The sequence below is a fragment of the Folsomia candida genome, unplaced genomic scaffold, assembly GCF_002217175.1.
Source record: "Folsomia candida strain VU population unplaced genomic scaffold, ASM221717v1 Fcan01_Sc045, whole genome shotgun sequence".
Taxonomy (NCBI): domain Eukaryota; kingdom Metazoa; phylum Arthropoda; class Collembola; order Entomobryomorpha; family Isotomidae; genus Folsomia; species Folsomia candida.
Genome location: NW_019091237.1, coordinates 396,215 through 415,052, shown reverse-complemented (window position 1 = coordinate 415,052; position 18,838 = coordinate 396,215). Strand labels below are relative to the sequence as shown.

Genomic DNA, 18,838 nt, shown 5'->3' with positions numbered 1-18,838 from the left:
GAGAATTTTTATGAATCGCAAGTGCAGCGTCATTCATCGCGTCGGAATAATGATGATGCAGGCAGATTGGCCACAATTCGCATATTTTTTTGCATGCACGATGATAAGGGTGACATGCTTAATTTCGTGATTTTGTAATGTATCGTATTGTTTATGTAATGCATTGTGGGTGTGAATTTGCATGTACGTACAGCTCTGTGATTATGACATGCAAATACGTAGATATACATAAAAATATGTACATGCAAATTGTGCTTTTTCATGCCACCGGTAAAACCTGGGGTAATAAATTAATAAGTATTTAGGTATTTATACACGGCGTACTTCCCCTTTTGTGGAGAAGTGAATGACCATACTCATTTTTTGTGGGGGTTATTACGTATGTGCAAATAATGGGTGAATTGTGGGTACATAGGGAACAAATGGAGGTCGACCAGCGTATATATGCGATACGATTTTGAGCAAATTATAGTGTCAATTGATGGCAAATTTGATTAGTATGAAATTTGCGAAAGATACGATCTCCCAATAGGCACGTTTGGCCGAGATATTTGCATCCGAAGAGGAGAAAACGCATAGGAAATTTGAAAAGTGTACAATTTGTCGACTTTAAGGCGCGTTTTCTCCTCTTCGGATGCAAATATCTCGGCCAAACGTGCCCATTCGGAGATCGTGTCTTTCGCAAATTTCATACTATGCAAATTTGCGATCGATTGAGACCAGTTTGCTAAAATCGGATTGCATACGCTGCGAGACCTCCATTGTTAGTTAATAAATTGCACAAAATCGTGACTTATTGGGGGACGAAATGACCTAGAAATTCCCTATTTATTAAGTTTCCTTACCCGAACGCCTTCCCCCGTGGCGGCGGAACAGCCCTGGATCTGCCACGCTCTGTCCCGAATGGTGTGAAGGTTGAGGGAGCGCGCAATGTCGGCTGTGGACGCGGCGTCGGCGAGATCTTGCTTGTTTCCGAAGACGATGAGTGGCACGCCGCCCATTTTTTCATCCTCCAAGAGATCAAACAGGATCTCACCACTTTCTCCGAGTCGTTTCCGGTCGGCGGAGTCGATGACGTAAATCTGACCAAGAAAATAAGGACAATGAGACCGATATTTTTTCAGGGTTTCGGGTAGAAGTAATCAGTTTTGCAAGAAATAACGGGAAGAAAGTAGTTTCTTAGTACATATTTTCAGAAACACATGAATAATGACTTTGTGAGATTAAGGATTAATCTTATTCCGGGATTAGATTAATTCAAGATTAATTAAATAAATCAATTTGTTGGGATTAAGGATTAAGTCGTAATGCTCTTATTAGGATTAATTTGTGCTGATTCCTCCTTGATTGAGGATTAATTAATCCTGACCAATTTTGGATTAAGGATTAATTTAATTTTGATTTTACTGCATTTAATGATTGCAATCAACTTAGTGCTAATTATGATTAAGGATTAATAATTTAGCCACGCTTTGTCGGAATTAAGGAGTAATGATTAATTACATGCAAATTTTTAATCCTTAATCCCCATTCCTAATCTGTTAATCACGATTAATTAATCACGCATATAATCTGCATGTATTTCATACAGTTTCTTGCATTGCTTCCTTTCCAGTGTACGAAATGTAGCAACGAAACACTGAATATTTACCAAGGCGTCCGCATTTTCCAAGTAGTTTGTCCAGTACGGGCGAATATTCCTCTGTCCCCCGACGTCCCACACGTTGAGGCGAAAGCCCGAGTCAGTCTGGACCGTTTTGACGTTGAAGCCCCGCGTGGGGGACGTCTTCAAGTGTTCGTCCGTCTCGTTTGCGAGCATTTTGAGGAGCGTCGTCTTCCCCGCGTTGTCCAGACCCAGGAGGAGGATCCGGTACTGCGCCACGCCCGAGTTGGCGCTCGTGTGCACGGCCAATTTCCGGAGGAGCGAGAGCAACCCCTAAAACGAGACGGACAGATAAGTATGAGAACAGATAAGATAGAAGATAAGAGTTGACGTATGTAGGACTGGATGTCACATCGTCAAAATTCACACATTTTTAATAATTTCTTCTCCGCTCTGGGAACTTATTTTAAAATTCTGAACGACAAATTTGCCGTCAGTGAGTTGATTAATGGAATGACGCTGAGTTTTTTGAGCCAGTTTCGACGAGTTCCAATTTTTCTGAAGGCTTCTTAAACTTGAGATCTCCTCCGCCAAAAAAGTGTCAACATCTAAAAAAAATTGGAACTCCCTCCTCTACAAATTTGTCGGTCAGAATTTTAAAATTCTTTCCCAGAGCATACAAATGACTAAAAATGTGCCGATTTAGACGATGAGACATCAAGTCCTGAATACGTAAAGAGTGAGACTTACCATAATTTTCGCAACACTTTAACGTTTCCTTCCTAGAACAGAAATGTTCCAATTTTCCTCACTTCTTGGTCTTGGACCGCTTATGAAACGGAATGAATTGCCTCTCACTCTTTCTCCTGATTAGAATTAGACCGATTTAATGGGTCGGACGTCGGACTAATTGACACGCCCCGAGATAGATAAGAGGACGAGACAACAGGAATAACACCGAATACCAATTAGTTGATGGACTTAATAGCAAATTGCGGACAAAAATATTCTTCTTCTTTATCGAATTGAAAATGTATGCATGACTGAAAGAAGTGAATGGCTAGATGGATGGCTAGCTGGAATTGGTGTAAGTTGAGTTATTGGGTGGTTGATTTTGCCAATAATTATGCAATGTTTGGTTCCTTCAGCGTGGTTGCTGGGACACGAGAAATGCCAAACAACGTGCACAGTGCCATTTACATATAAGTGACGATTAGACTCAATTTTACATATCCTCGAGAAATTGATTGATTAAGTTATTATTTATAGAATTTGTCAATAACATTTGTATCGGACTGTGGATTGTGTATATCTTCCAAAATTATAAAATTGGTTTATTTCTCACTGCGCGTCTTTTGCATACCACATTATTTTTAAAAAAGGGTTGTTGCTTATCAAGAAGTCGGCTTATCTATCGGTATAAAACCCACGACTACGGTTCGTTCAAAAAAATAGAGAGAAAGTACTTATATTTTTCTAAATTATTATTTTTTTAAAGAAATTCTGCCAGATAACTAGACAGATTTTCTGTGTCTCTATTTTTTTGAACGAACAATAGTTAACTATGGGCATATCGATGGATAAACTGACCCTTTAAGATAACATATTCAGTATAAAAGTAAGCTTATCGGTAAATAATAGTAATATCATTAATCATTAAAATTAGGTTAAGTTATATTTAAAACTATTCAGACCCCACCTTCTCGTCATCAGTACTATAAATTAAATCGACATCCAAACACAATTCTCCAGAGACATTTTAATATACCAATTTTGTCCTTTAGACAGATTAATATAATGGATTTTTTAAAGTACCATAATAAATTTTGGGTTGGAGACATAGTTAACAAAATACTTTTGTGTACAAGGATAAAAAACATGATATAAAAGTTCCTATGACTTTGAAATCGACGATAAATTTTGGATTGGATAGACAATTAACAACATCGTTTTGTATAGAAACATATAAAATGCCGATTGGATTACACATGACTTTTGAAATCGACGCAGCGATTAATTTAGAAAAAATAAATATTACTGAACACCAATTAGTGACACTGCTTCTTTTTCACGGATAATTTTGCGGGCGATTCCATTACGTTGTTGATGAAGCTGTTGTTTTTCATATGGTTGCCGATGATAACCTCAACCTGAAAGGTAGAAAAAAGGAGACCTTGTTAAGTAAAATGGTGGAGGAAGCACGTTCTTAAAATTGTAATAACGGTTTAAATAAGATAAGCTGCGGGTGGATGCAAAAGCAGGTGGCATTTTTGGTCCTCGAATGTTTACCTTCTGCGTAGCAAGGTCAATAGATTCATATCCAAAATGGGAGAAGATTCTTGTTGTTGGGCCTTGGGGGTAACGGTTCGCTCAATTTGTGGAAATACTTCCTTATGGAGAAAGAAGATCATTTCCAACTGGCGAGATGTGAAGAGAAGAAATGATAATAATAATAATAATAATAATAATTATGGTAATTATAATGATAGGCTAGTCAAATCTCAGTCGGTTTAGGGCCACCTCTTACTGTTAGGCCGAGTAGGAGGATAAATAAGTAATAAATAATTAAAGTAATTAGTAAATAAATACAATAGTATAATGTGGTACGACTTATAAATAATTGCAGCAGAAGCGACAGCGGCAGCGGCAGCAGCGCATTTGGATGAGTCTATAAATGATTGTTTTTGTGTGCAGCGGCGGCGGCAGCGCGCGCGCGAACGTTTTGGTTGAAATTACATAGGTAATAAATTAATTAGGGTTGGGACGATTCAATTCGTCCCCAGTAACAGGTTTAGCGTCAAGATTATTACAAATTTCTTGCTGTTGCAGCTCGATTTTCTCTATACCGCGCGAAATGATGACAATTACCTTCTCCAAGGCGTACGTAAGCCGTTCCAACATAGCGCTCGAGAGGCCCTTGTCCATACTGGCGATTTTGTAGGTGCGCATGTGTTTCGAGGGACCTAGAGTGGTGATGGCGCCGAGCATAGGGCACAAAATCATCTTGGTGTGATCGCGGAAATTGTTGATTTGTATGGTGCCGCTAGAAAGAACCATGACGACGGAGCGTGAAGTGCGGAACCATGTCCACATGTTGGGGACGCGGGCGATGCAGTTGGGCGGGAGAGGTTTGTGATCTCCGGTGGCCTGAGAGAGATAAGATTTGGGCGAGTTAAAAATAGTCGTAGGACTTGATTACTCATTATCAAAATATGCACGTTTTTAATCATTTTTCGACTCTGGGAATTTATTTTAAGATTCTGAACGACAAATTTGTAGTTAGAAAGTTGATTAATGGAATGACGGTGAGGTTTTAAGGTAGTTTTGATGAGTTTTATTTGTTTGAAGGCATTGAGATCGTGTTCAAATTCTGGAGTGTGCATTAAAAAAATAGTAACCACCTGCTCTACAAATTTGTCGTCCAAAACTTTGAAATAAATTTCCAGAGTCGAGAAATGATTAGCAAATGTGTTAATTATGTTACTATAGTCTGTCTCAAAATGAAGAGATAGTTTTGGAAAATTCTACTATTTCTTAATAGCTTGGTCCTGGGGCCCAAAGTTTTATTATAATATAGCTCAGGTATTGCTACAAGTTCATGCCAAGTTTCATTGAGATTTGACTTAAATCAAGAAATTTATATGCAATCTTACAAAATTAGTCAAAATCGACTGTCTCAAAAGTAAGAGATATGAAATTTAAACATTTAAACAGTTAATTTTAAGGGAGTCAGTACCCTTGAAACTTATTCTAGTATTTGGTAAAACCTTTCTTAGCTAGAATTAACGCGAATATTCGTCGCTTCATTGAGTTATTGAAGTGCTGAAGGGTCTCCAGCAGGATATTTGCCCATCCGCCATGCATCATTTGCTCCAATCCCTTTTTGGTTCGAAATTGACGCCCACCCGACGCGAGAAGTTGGCCCAAAAATTCTTCATGGGATTTAGGTCAGGACTGCTAGCCGGCTAAGCCAAGTTCCCGGCATTTTTCCTGGCAAAGAAGTCCATGATTAAACTGGAAGTATGAATTTGGGCGTTGTGATTCTGAATATCCCACCTTATCCGCAAAATTCTGGGTCCCTAGCTGACCAGATTTGACTGGCGTTATCCCTGATAACCTTGTGAATCTGTTCTGGGTGTACTCGTGCTATTCCGGTCTTTCCACGATATCCAAAACCTCCCACAATATTACCAAATTTTCCCTTAAAAATTACAAATTCAATTTAAATTTGTGGTTCATATTTTTGGACAAATATTTTTATGCAGAATATTTTTTTAGTCCCATGCATAACCTACATTCTTGTCTAAAAAATACCCCATACCAAAATATGTGTTAACAAATGTGCACCATATTTAAATTAAGTTTGTAATTTTTAAGGGGTAATTTTGTAATAATATGGGAGGATTTGGATATCATGGAAAGACCGAAATAGCACCGATTACACACAGAATAGGTTCACGAGGTTATCAGAGAGTACGCCAGTCAAATCTAGTCAGTTAGGGACCCAGAATTTTGCGGATAAGGTGGGATATTCAGAATCACAACGCCCAAATTCATACTTCCCGTTTAATCATGGACTTCTTTGCCAGGAAAAATGCCTGGAACTTGGCTTAGCCGGCTAGCAGTCCTGACCTAAATCCCATGAAGAATTTTTGGGCCAACTTCTCGCGTCGGGTGGGCGTCAATTTCGAACCAAAAAGGAATTGGAGCAAATGATGCATGGCGGATGGGCAAATATCCCGCTGGAGACCCTTCAGTACTTCAATGACTCCATGAAGCGATGAATATTCGCGTCAATTTTAGCTAGGAAAGGTTTTACCGAATACTAGAGTAAGTTTTAAAGGTAGTTAGCCCCTTCAAATTAACTTATAAACTAATTAAATTTCATAAAAATGCCCTATCTCTTACTTTTGAGACAGTCGAATTTGACTAATTTTTTAAGATTGCAGATAAAGTTCTTGATTTAAGTCAAATGTCAATGAAACTCGGCATGAACTTGTAGCAATACCTGAGCTATAATATAATAAAACTTTGGGCTCCAGGGCCAAGCTATTAAGAAATAGTAGAATTTTATAAAACTATCTCTTCATTTTGAGACAGAGCGTACTTACTTTCATCAAATTGTCCTTCATATACTGTTGAAAGTACTTGAGCAGTTTGACCTTCTTGGAAAGGTCGTTGGGATACTGATCAAGTGAGTAGTATGATTCGACTCCCTCTTTCTCAATGTAATGCATACTGCGCGCATCCGAGAGCAGGATAATTTTTGAGTTATCATTAAAGCTTACACCGACCGTGTCATCGCACAAGTTGTACCCGAATCCGTACTTGTCCGAGTAGTCGACCCACTTGCAAATCCAGAGGAACGGAGAGAGAGCTGGTTCTTCGGCCTCGTCTAGGGAAAGAAATGATGGCATAATTAGTACAATTAATTCATACTAATTAATAACAATTAGTTAATTAGTGATTTACTATCATCCAGCGTGGTGCGAGGTTCAAGTTCAATAATTCGCTTCAACTGATCCCTCAAATTCTTCATGTACTCCACCATGTCCATGTTGTCAAGTTCTCCGGCAGAAACAATATTATTGTTGGCATTTTCGACCGGGGTCCCCACGCGAGGAATCAAATTCGTTTGACCAATAATGGTACGAGGGACAGAAGGCTGAGTGGGTGGTAGTGGTGCGTCGCCATCACTTCCGGTCCGAGGTTGATTGCTCTCCGTGAGTGGCTTCTTCGGTTGGCCGGTTGGTGCAAGCGTATCAGGCGGCGCGGCCCCAGCAGCCGCTGGAGCGGTGGAACTGGGCTGGGCAGTTTTTGGGAAATCAAAACGTGGCGCCATGGTCAGGACGGAAAGTGGCAGAACGGTGGGCATAAATCCTAAAAGAATTAATGTGTAATTTAATATATATTTGTGGTTGATTTAAGGATAAGGATTTTTTTCTCACCACAAAGAATGAATTCATTTGAAATGATTTGCCTAGCAGATGGGCGAAGGTCCGGATTTACTTGGAGCATTTTGTGCAATAGGTTCTTCGCGGGGTGACCGATCTTCACATTTTGTGGAAAGATGTACTCCCCACGACGAATCTTTTGGTAGGTGTCGCGCAGTGTGGCAGTTTCAAAGGGAGGTCGTCCAATGAGCAAGGTGTACCTTGGGGAAAGATAAGTAAAAGTTTATGTAATGTAATCTACATAAAGTAAGGATGAGAATTATGGGCTCAAAGAATGGAACGTGCCCATTGGGATATTGTGGCTTTTTCAAATTGCATATCAATTAAATTGTGAATCACAAATTCTTATCGATTGACATTAATTTGCTACAAATCTGAGAGACTTACAGAATACACCCAATTGACCAAATGTCCACTTGATAGCTGTGCCCCTTTTTACCCAAAACTTCGGGTGCAATGTAGTTTGGCGTACCGCAAAGCGTCCTGTAAATAAATCAGTTAGTTTTTCTTTGTTTTTGTTTTATTACTGGTATTGATTTTGACTCACTTTTTCCTTTCCCCCTCAAAGTCCACTGTGGTCGCAAGACCAAAATCGCCAATTTTCAATTTCATATCTTCTGAAATGAAGATATTACCCAGCTTGAGATCTCGATGAATGATGTGCATGTCTTCATGCAAGTATTGGACGGCTACGGCAATCTGACGCAAAAAGTATTTCGCCTCCGGTTCAGTAAGGATCCTCCTCCGTTTCTGGAGTTCCATCAGACTCTGAGAGTGAGAAAAGGAGAACAATTGTAAATTTATAACCCAAGATTTTAATAGTTAGTGACGTACGTGAATAGAATAGAATGGTGACAAAGTTTATGCATTTTGCACAACAAAAATAGGCGAAATATTTACACATTTTTTAACTAATGGCTCCATATATTTGTAAAATAGCGAGGCAATTCACGCAGGACTTTGCAAAACATTATAAAATCCGTTACAAACCTTTACAAATTGTTACAAGTATTTCTAAGGTAAATTAGGCTACAAGGTTTTGAATTTTTGTAAACTTGCAAATCAGATCAAGGGCGTCTCTTTATTTTGTAAAAATATGCCACAAAACGCACGGATTTAACAAGGTTACTAAGGACTGCGTGAATTGTCTGATTTATATTTATAACAATCTAGCAATATATTTTTGTTTAATTAGAATTTTTACTGATCTAGAAGAATTGTTGAACCAATCCATAAAGTTTGACCACCGCGATTCATCAAAATTCACAATAAATAAAAAATTGATTAGTTATCAAACAGCTTGAAAGTTATTCTCACCTTCTTACTACAAAGCTCCAGAGTTATGTAAACGTTAGAATCATCCTCAAAATGGGAGAGGAACTTGACAATGAACTCGTGCCTGAGTTTTCGATGGATAGTAATTTCCTACATAAAATTAACATAATTACAAACGTCAAATGCAATCTTAGATATATTTAAAAACCTACCTGGATCATCTTGTCTCGCTGGTGAGGTTTGATCAAGAGTTCTTTATTGACAATTTTGCACGCCACCACTTGCCTCGTCTTAGACTGCTGTACTTCGAAACACCTCGCAAAACCACCCTGTGCAGAGAACACAAATACAAATTACTACCTCATTTAACTTTAAAGTAGACGCAGGACCCGATGACTAAATCAGCACATTGTTAATCATTTCTCCTCTCGAAGGTTTATTGTAAAATTCTGGACAATAAATTCTACTCAGGAAAATTGAAACTGGCTTCAAAACCTCAATGTCATTCAATTAAGAGACTCACTGACTACAAACTCGTCGTTCAGAATTGTAAATTAAATTCCCAGAGGGAAGAAATGATTACAAATTTACTGAATTTGTTAAATAAATGAATACTCACCTTTCCCAGCAGTTTCCCCCTGGCGTAGGCATTGCCCGTGCTGACGTCCCGGATAACCGTGGGGATTTCTTGCGTCGACTGGGACGTGGGGTTTGATGGTGGCGGTGGTGCGGCCGCGGCTGCCGCTCCGGCTGCTGCTGCAGCTTGACCACCACCACCCCCAGCCCGTACAACTGTTGAGGGGCCAGAGCCAGGATAACGGGGTGGCTGCGGTTGAGCTAGTTTTCAAACCAAACTAGTTTTATCAACTGATGACTATTTAAAAATTTAAAGGCACACTTGCGAACCAACATTTCTGGCTTGCGATCCACAAAGTTACAATTTTACCCTGGTCAATGGTAACTTTGTGGAACCAAACTAAAGTAACAACTAACTAAAGTTACAAGTGTGTTTAAAGGTCAAAAATAAAAATTAAATTAAATCGAACCTGATCCTTTTTGCGGCAACTGTTTCATTTGGAGTCGCTGAGGCTGATTTTCTCGATCCGCCCGTCCATCATCTCCGCCTCCTCCTCCTCCTCCTCTCACTTGTCGTGACATTGGAGTCGGTTGTTGAGGGGGGAAATAGTGGTGGTGAGGGGGGAAGGGAGGAAGATAAGTCTGTCGATAAGTGGTGGTGGGAGTGGAGGAGAGGTCAGCCGAAGCGGAGGACGACGAGAAGTGAACTGAACCAGAAGAGCAGCGTGAGTGAAGTGAAGAAGGAATTTGGCAGCCAACGGCCACCGCTGCTTCCCTCCCAACAAGTTATTGGCTGCAGCCAAGGAAACCCAGCCAATGCTGGTGCGAGGTGAAGAGTTGGTGCTTTATGATGGGGGATTTGGTGCATGATTTTGCTTTGTTGGGGTGGCTTGGTTTTTGGTCAAGTTTTTGGTCATACTTTAAATGGGGGGATGGGGAAAGTATGGATTTAAATATTAAATGGATAAATAATTTGGTTTGGGTTGAGGTAGGTGAATAGTTTAATTATTGTTGGTAAGTTGTGGGAACGATTTTGATTTGTTGGGGTGGGTGGTTTTGTCAAGTTTTGCATAATATTTGCATATTGTTTTAAATATGGGGATGCTGAAAGTACTTAAATATTAAATAGATAAATGATTTATTTTGGTTTGAGGTAGGTGAATGGTTTAATTATTGTTGTTACAGTAGCCACGTCCAAAACAAAGTTGCGGTCGGTTTTTTCAATTTACCATAAGATGAGACATGGGAGGCCAATGAGCTATGGCCTCCAATGTCTCCCATTACGGGAATTAGGCAAAAACCAGGTAAAAATGTTGGCTGGTACCATAAATTATGGTCCATAATAGGATTAGTAGACTTAAATATTATTATGGGTATTTACTTCGAGGTTGCATCTTTAGCAACTTGCCAAGGTTTAGTGAGGCATGATTTTATTTTGGTATGATTTGGTTTGGCCAACTTTTGCATAATTTAGATAAACCAGATGTTGTTTAAAATATGAATATAAAGGAAAAAATAAGTAGAATTAAGCATTAGGGGTATTCATCACTTTGAGTTTGCATGCTTAACAAGGTTAGCATGAAAATAATTTTGTAAGAAATTCACTTAAAAAAATGCTACTGCTTTGGGCTCAACCTGATCCGATTTCTGATATGTAGGCTTGCATTTTAAAAAAATTAAAGTTTGTCTACCCATTTAAATTGTCGTAAAAACGCATTACTAAAAAGTCGAAAAGACAAAAAATTATAATAATTTCCATTAAATAATTTCAAACAAAAAATTGGCCAATTATTCAATATGATAATAGTTTGAATAAATGTTCCTCTTTCGATTTACTTTTTATCTTAAAAGTGCATAGATTCTGGGAAACATGCACCAATTTCAGTGCATACGGCACTCCCAGTTTATTCGTCTCGGTCTCTGTCTCTCTCACTCTCGCTCTGCTTTCTTTTTTTAGGACGCTATTTAATTATTCTATGCACTGCCTGCAATGACCAAGGAAACGAGGAAGTATTTGCAGCATTTTCGGCCAGCCTTCAACCCACAAAAAGTGTTGTTGTGTCTATTTATTGGATGAGCTATGCAATCCACGCTTTTGTGGTTGGTGGGTGAAACCCGGGTATTGGCTTTCTCTTCTTCCCGGACATCGGACGGACACAATGAAATGATGTTGGTTGTCGATAAGGCTCTGTCTTCCTGGGTCATTCTCCTCCGCGATAGGTCGATTTTTTTATTAGTTCGGTGCGAATAATAATGCGTACCTTGCACTGCCAGCCATGCAGCTACTGCCCTTTTGCATGTCAGCATATTCAAGGGAAAGCTGGAGAGAATTTGCGAGGAGGAGGATTTTATTGCGAATATGTATGCAGTGGCCGTGGAAGCTGTGGGGACATGTGGGGACGTTAACATTGTAGGATGGGGGAAGGGACGGGTTTGTGTAAGATGGGGATATGATAGATGATAAATATCGACATCCGAAATATCGACATTCGAACAACCGTGGGGACATTGTCCCTGTCTGTCCCCTCAAGCTTCCGCGGACACTGTATATATGTGACCCCATTTTTTTGCAAAGTTCTTGTTCAATAAATGGTGAAAGAGATGATAAGAGAGTGAAAGTGTTGTGTTGAAACTTGGATTAGCTTCAAATTTGGATGGGCTTTCTTTCTATATTTTGTTGTTTAGTATACTTAAAATAGTTATTTATAGCTAGAGAGTGAAAGTATTGTGTTAAAATTTGGATTAGGATATGGGCTTTCGCTTTCTTTCCATGTTGTTTAGTTTGGTGTACTTCAAATAGTTATTTATATAGCTAGTTAATAAAGTTCGATATTGGACGAGTCGTAGCAAATTTCTGTAAAATGCAGCACAATCGCTTGCTGACATTTCTTGGGGGTAGTGGCGTCAAAGTCGTTAAATATTTAGACGAATAATGCCCCGAATTTGACATGATTCCCTTAAATACTAAATACATACATTCTATCGGGCATCTGGAAAAGGGCATAAACTCGGAGAGTGTTTTGCAACTTGAATACACATCTTCGCCTCTTCGGATGCAACTATCTCTGCCAAACGTGCCCATTGGGAGATCGTGTCTTTTGCAACTTTCATATTAGTTAAATTTGTGATCGATTGAGACCAGTTTAATAACCAAAGTTTAAAACCTTACGCTGGGAGACGTCCATTATATATCGTGCTAATTTCGTACTCGAAGTTTTGTAAAGTAAATATTTTTGCACTTATCAAAATGAAATTAGGTTACAGTTTTGCATACAAAATTGCATGATTTCTTTTGCGAATTTCATATTCCTTAAATTTGCATCGAACTCCGTTTGACTCTCAAAATCTGATATCATACGCTGGGAGACCTCCTACTATTTTGCACTTTAAGTTTTGCACCATAAATATTTTCGTAATTTTGACAAAATTCAATTAAATTCCAATTTTGCACCCACCAATTTTTTGCATGCAAATCCAAAATTTTTGCAATCTCATCCTGACTCATCCTCCAAATCGTTTTGGGACCAAGTCCGCCACCTACACGGGGTTGGATGAAACTGTGAAAATTTGAAAATTGTCGCGGGAAGGCTTCCTCTCCTCCAATCCTCTGACCGATGATGATGCTTGCTGAACAAGGAGCTCACTCACTACTGTATTCCTAAAGGAAGGTCCCAGAACCAAAAACCAAACTAACTCCTCGAAAACGAGGTCATCCAGGGGCAAGGTCAAGGGTCATCCTACTCACAAAATTCTTGAGGTCATTAAAATTTCGAAAGTTTTTGAAATTTTGGGAACTTTCGAAATCTGTGGGTGCTCCCGGAGTAGGAAATCCGTCCGACTGACTGCTTGCTGGCTCACCTTCTTCTCTTTTGGCTGGCTGGTTGGTTTGGTGGCTACTTCTTCTCTCGCTCTTGTCCAGGACACAGGTAAGTTTTTCGTCTGCTCCTCGTTTTTTACGGGTATTTCGTATTTAGTGGGGAGAGGGGCACACCCCCTGAGGTAAAATGGGGTGAGAGTGTCTGGAGGAAGGGGGGTAGTGAGGGGTTTAGGAGAAAAAGTTATTTCCGGGTGGAATTTGGTAGGTAGGTTTGAGGAGAGAAGAGAGGTTAGATTTTTGGATGGAGGTGGGTTTTTTCTTGTTCTTTTCTTTGTAGTTTGTGAAGAGGGGGGAGGGGGGGCTGGGGGGGAAGTAGCTTAGTGGGGGGGGGTAGGTTTGATTGATTTCTGGGGGAATTTATGTGCCAGGTTTGTGAATAGGCAGAGTTGATTGAGAGAGGTTATAGGCTTGAAGGTGAGTAGGATTTAGGTTATTGGTCTTTTGTTTGTACTTTTTTAAAGAAGGGGGACTGGAGGGGGGGGAGTAGTTTAGTGGGGGGTAAGGGTAGGTTTAGATTTCTGGGTGGAATTTGTACCAGGTTTGTGGTAGGTAGACGTTAGATTTGAGTTGAACGAAAGGTTAGATTTGGAGGTGGGTTGGATTTCTTTGTATTTTTTAAGCACAGAGGTTCGAAATTTGATCCTTTTTGAGGTTGAGTCATTTCATTTTTAGTGTTTTGATCAGTTTAGCTGGGTGCTGCTGCTGCTGGGCTTGAGAGTAGTTAGATAGATAGTTAAGTTAGTAGTTAGTTGAGATTGAATGAGTCATCGGTTCGATTTCATGGTTAAATGGATATGGTGTGATTTGATGGGAGGCTATAGATTGAGAGAAAAGGTAGATTACGAATTATTCAGGCAGGAGAAGGGCAGAAGTATTATTTTGTCAAGTTAGTTATAAAATAAATGGATACTTGGCTTGGTGGTAGTAAAGTTAGTTAGTTAATTAGTGAAAGTTGGTTAGTCAGTTAGTTGAAGGGAAGCAGTAAGGCAAATAGGAGAGGAAGGAGGTTTAAGCAAAAGATAGTTAATTATCGGTCAAGAATAATTAATATTAGTGTTAACTAACACTGCTAACTACTCAATTATTTGAGGAGGAGACTAAAGTTAACGTTTTTTGTCTTTTTATGTCCAGATTTTACTCGATACTACTACGCGAAATCCATGTGATAACGTCTTGTGAGTACGACGACGACACTGTAAAGGAAAAGACTGATTAATTTCATTTCTTCTTTCTGCCAAGAAAGACAGCGCAGCGCAGCTACGGCAAAATCTCTTTGTTGATAAGATACTCGACTTGATCTCGGAGTGGTCAAGTCTCTTTTTGTGAGGTTTCTCGCATCAATAAATAATCCAGCAAGGAACGCAGATCTATAAAGGTCAACGGCATTACGATAGACAAAATGGCTTTGAAACGTATTAATAAGGTGAGTAATTAGAGTTTATTTTACTAATTAAGAGGGGAAATTAATTGGTTTTAATGATTGATTAAATAGGAACTGCAAGACTTGGGCACTGATCCACCAGCGCAATGCTCTGCAGGACCAATTGGTGAAGACAGTAAGTTGATATGATTAGTTGGTTAAGTTAATTAGTGTTTATTCGAAATTAATATACAGTGAATAGTGTCGAAAGTGTCGATTTAATGGCAATTAGTAACTTGGGGTATGTAACGTTTTAAAAACGTTTTGAGGAGTTCATTGCATATTAAGTTTGAAAGCATGATAGTTAAAGTAATTTTGTGTTTGGCCAAATTGTAAACATTTGTTTCTCTTTATTTGCAGTGTTTCACTGGCAAGCAACAATCATGGGACCGGTAAGTTTATTAAGTTAGTTAGTTAATTAATGTAGGAATTGATGAATGAGTCATCACCAAAATAGTTCAAATAAGCACATTGTTAATCATCTGTTTGCTCTGGGAACTTATTTTAAAATTCTGGATGACAAATTTGTAGTTGGTGAGTTGATTAATGGAATGGCGATGAGTTTTTTAACCTAGTTTCGATGGGTTTCAAATTTTCTGAATGCTTCTTAAACTTAAGATCTCGTAGCCCTTGAAGAAGTGTCAAAATCTGGGGTGTATTTTTTAATTGGGAACAACCTGCTCTACAAATTTGTCGTCCAGAATTTTAAAATAAATTCCCAGAGGCGAGATTGGATTAACAATGTGCTGATTTTGATGGATTTGAATTGAGCATGCATATAAATTTATTATTGTTCCCACAGCCGGACAGCCCCTACCAAGGAGGAGTTTTCTTTTTGTCCATCCACTTTCCAGTCGACTATCCATTCAAGCCGCCGAAGGTTTCATTCACTACGCGTATCTATCATCCGAACATTAACGCGAACGGGTCAATTTGTTTGGACATTTTGCGCTCGCAATGGTCGCCTGCTTTGACTATTTCAAAAGGTAAGAATCGATTTCAACCTTTATTCTAGTGTTAATAGATATCAGTTTACAAAAACTCATTTGAAATCTATGATCGAGTAAAATACTTTGTGAAAATACAGTATTTTGACAAAGTATTTTGCACACAATTAGTGGAAATTTCAAAATTAACCGATCCTTTTCTCCCAATTAATCTAGTGCTCCTCTCAATATGTTCACTTCTCTGCGACGCAAATCCGGACGATCCACTCGTCCCTGAGATTGCTCGGATCTACAAGACAGATCGGAACAAGTACAACGAACTAGCGCGCGAATGGACTCGAAAGTACGCCATGTAGTCAAACCAGAAGTCAGCACAATCATCATTAAAAAAAACAAAATCCGATAAATTCATGATCGCCAACGTTAACGTCCGCCACCTTCTCGTCAGTCCAACTCCTACTGAACCGAAAGAAGAAGAAGAAGAAGAAATACATGTCATTTATCCTTCTCTCCTATTATTTATCCTCATTTTTCTTATAATAATACTTATCGTCGTCGTCGTGTGTACGAGACATGAGCGAGATGAAGATTCACACTTAATTAATTAGAATGAATTTAAATGCGTAGCAAAATTTCTCATGTTATTATTATATAAAACTCACTACGCTCCGCTACTACTCCACATTTTTTCTATGTACGAAACACACCAAGGTGTTTTTAAATTCTTGTTCTTATCGTGTGTATCGAAATCTCGTGAGTTGATTGTACTTACTTTTTAGATACTTGTATAACAGCAGCAGGAAGAGGAGGAGCAACAGCTATATGCAAACCCCTAAAAAATTTTAAGTCTTCTACTTACTACTACTCCTCTATATATTTCTCTTTACTTGTTGCATTTATTAATTTAAATTTTTGTAACTGAAATGTCTCACAAGAGTTGTAAATGAATTGTGTTGAAATTTAAAAACGATTGAAAAGTTGTAGCAATATTTAATCATCTCGTTTTTACGATCATAATAATTAACGTGCTTCCCCTCTTGTCAAGGCCACTTTTTTACCTGTATGTCTGTCATTTTATGAATGTTCTTGTTAAGTTCTTATCTCTTTCTTTCTTATCTCCCGATGATGACACGTTACATTTGAATTTGTTGTTGGTATGATTTTTAAATTTTTCGGATGATATTTTTTTTTGTCTGAGTTCCCCACTAATAGGAAAGAAATTAGGGATATATAAAGAAAAATAGTCAGTTTAATTAAATACCGATTATTAACTAACACCACTCCAATCCAATCCACCAAACCAACACCAACCACTACATAAAATCGCAGTAAGTAAATTATAGTCAGTAAATAAGAGCAAATGTAAGTTTACTAATTAATAATAATTAGTGTCGTCGTCGTAAAGGAAGCGTCACGGTCGGAATTGAAATTGTCGTTTCTTTTTTTCTCAAAAAAAGTCCCCTTTGGAAGAAGAGTATTTATTAAATTGTAGGGAAAAGCAAGGCATTAATTATTAGTTACCCGGATGATAAGATAAGATGAGCGAGGGGAGATAAGCAGTGAGTAATAATAATAATAAATCTACCGTCGTCACTCATTAAAAACTTATGTGAAATATTATCTCTTCTGTATGATTAAAGAAATTAATACCTAAAAAAGAACACCGGTACTTATCCACATTTAAATAAAAAATAACCATAATTAATATCTTATAGGTAGCATTTATACCTTTTATATTTATATTGGATGATGGAGACAAATGTATGAGTGCGTGCGTCCCCTTGGGGGGTCGGCGATTTTAAATTGTTTATTTGTTCGAAACGTTTACCCACCCTGCTGAACTGATGAAACGATTTTTTTGTAATAATTAAGTAGTGACTAATTAATTAATTAGGTGCGTTTATAATTGATTATTTCGCCAATTTGGGCCAAAGTTTATAAATTTAACTATGGCGCAAGTACTGAAGATGAATAAACGCAGCTAAATATTTATAATTACGGAGAAATTAAATTGTAATTAATTATCTGCGTTTATACTTGACTCCTTATTTGCGCCAATGTTTTAACTATGGCGCAAGTTACTTACGACGAGTGATAAATAAATAAACGCAGCTAAATATTTACAAGAGAAGAAATTGAAGCAAAGCAAGCACTGAAAAATTGTGGAGATCGTCATCCCCGACTACTTTTTTGATTTTATTTATTTTTGTGTCCTCTTAATTATTATTTTCGAAATCTGAGACAAAGTGGAAAAAGCATTATTTTGTATTTTGTTGGATAAGTGTGTAGAAATTTGGAAAAGGTGTGTTTTTTTGTGCGATTTTTTTTCTCTCTGGTCTCTCTTCTTCTTGTGTGTGTGCGAATTTGTATGAATATGATGATGATGAATGAAATTGCGTTAATTAATTAATTAATTATTGTATTACTTGTGATTATTAATTAATTATTAAAAATATGATTAAATAACTATGATGATGATGATATTGGACTTTGCGTGCTAACTGTGAATGAATTTAGGGAATCAAGCAGAAGAAGAAGAATATTTGTTGTAATTTTTTTATGTATTTAAAATGCTGCATAAAATGATAAAATTACTGGAAAAGAAGACAGAGATTTATTTATTTAGGATAAGGTTTGGGATTTATTTTTGATTAGCTTTTTGATTGACGGCTTGTTTTTTTAGTTTGATTTATTGATTTTTTTAAAGGGCACGTTATTATCTGGAAATTATGAAGAAACGCATTAATTTTAAGGAGGCATTTCATAAAGAGTTTGGGAGGAGGAGGAGGAATTTCATAAAGAGTCTTAAAAGGGTGTAAAAGTAAAAGAAAATTTTGAATTTTTCGATTCTGGGATAAATTTTGAGTGGAAATATTTTCCTATATAAATTTCAAATAGTTAAAAAGTTAAAATAGTTAAAAAAATAGTTAAAGTATAGCAGCTTGATCTAAAAATTTCCGCTTTATAAATTTATTTTCAAAATTCAACAGAAATTTATAATAATTTATAAATATGGCTGTAAATTTCAAATTCTTAAAATTTCCAACCACATTTATCTCGGAATCGAACAGAAATCTTAACTTTTTCTCTTTTTATTTTCTTTCTTTTTAAAAAATTAATTTAAGTGCACCCTTAATTTTTAGCCATACACAATTTTCTCATCCCTGCTGCTGCGTACCTAGACTT

General features: G+C 37.7%; 3 protein-coding genes and 1 long non-coding RNA gene across 5 annotated transcripts; 1 reads left to right on the top strand and 3 right to left on the bottom strand.

Moving 5' to 3' along the window:
* Positions 1–259: 259 nt before the first annotated feature.
* On the bottom strand, positions 260–3,444 carry LOC110861749 (ADP-ribosylation factor-like protein 3). The gene is made up of 5 exons (XM_035844952.1): positions 3,419–3,444; positions 3,303–3,318; positions 1,652–1,936; positions 846–1,082; positions 260–277 (listed from the first exon to the last, which is right to left on the bottom strand). The coding sequence occupies exons 1-5, from the start codon at positions 3,442–3,444 to the stop codon at positions 260–262; spliced, it is 582 nt and encodes a 193-aa protein (XP_035700845.1).
* Positions 2,900–10,161, bottom strand: LOC110861805 (serine/threonine-protein kinase PLK1). 2 transcript variants are annotated; one of them, XR_004833269.1, is made up of 11 exons: positions 9,879–10,161; positions 9,452–9,669; positions 9,045–9,161; positions 8,875–8,982; positions 8,105–8,325; positions 7,945–8,040; positions 7,552–7,757; positions 7,076–7,483; positions 6,715–6,998; positions 3,893–4,750; positions 2,900–3,753 (listed from the first exon to the last, which is right to left on the bottom strand). XR_004833269.1 is itself a non-coding variant. In XM_022110945.2 (11 exons), exons 1-11 carry the CDS (start codon positions 9,988–9,990, stop codon positions 3,652–3,654), a joined length of 2,151 nt encoding a protein of 716 aa, XP_021966637.1. In that variant the 5' UTR covers positions 9,991–10,161; the 3' UTR covers positions 2,900–3,651. The 2 variants fall into 2 exon arrangements, 1 of the variants encoding a protein (XP_021966637.1); XM_022110945.2 differs by having other exon boundaries at positions 4,472–4,750.
* On the bottom strand, positions 5,113–6,112 carry LOC118433243. The gene is made up of 2 exons (XR_004833270.1): positions 5,660–6,112; positions 5,113–5,593 (listed from the first exon to the last, which is right to left on the bottom strand). It is a non-coding gene; the product is annotated as an uncharacterized LOC118433243 (long non-coding RNA).
* Positions 10,162–13,183: 3,022 nt separating the features above from the next.
* On the top strand, positions 13,184–18,254 carry LOC110861784 (ubiquitin-conjugating enzyme E2-17 kDa). The gene is made up of 6 exons (XM_022110912.2): positions 13,184–13,334; positions 14,417–14,708; positions 14,778–14,841; positions 15,066–15,097; positions 15,508–15,691; positions 15,869–18,254. The coding sequence occupies exons 2-6, from the start codon at positions 14,685–14,687 to the stop codon at positions 16,006–16,008; spliced, it is 444 nt and encodes a 147-aa protein (XP_021966604.1). The 5' UTR covers positions 13,184–13,334; positions 14,417–14,684; the 3' UTR covers positions 16,009–18,254.
* The last annotated feature ends 584 nt before the right edge of the window (positions 18,255–18,838 follow it).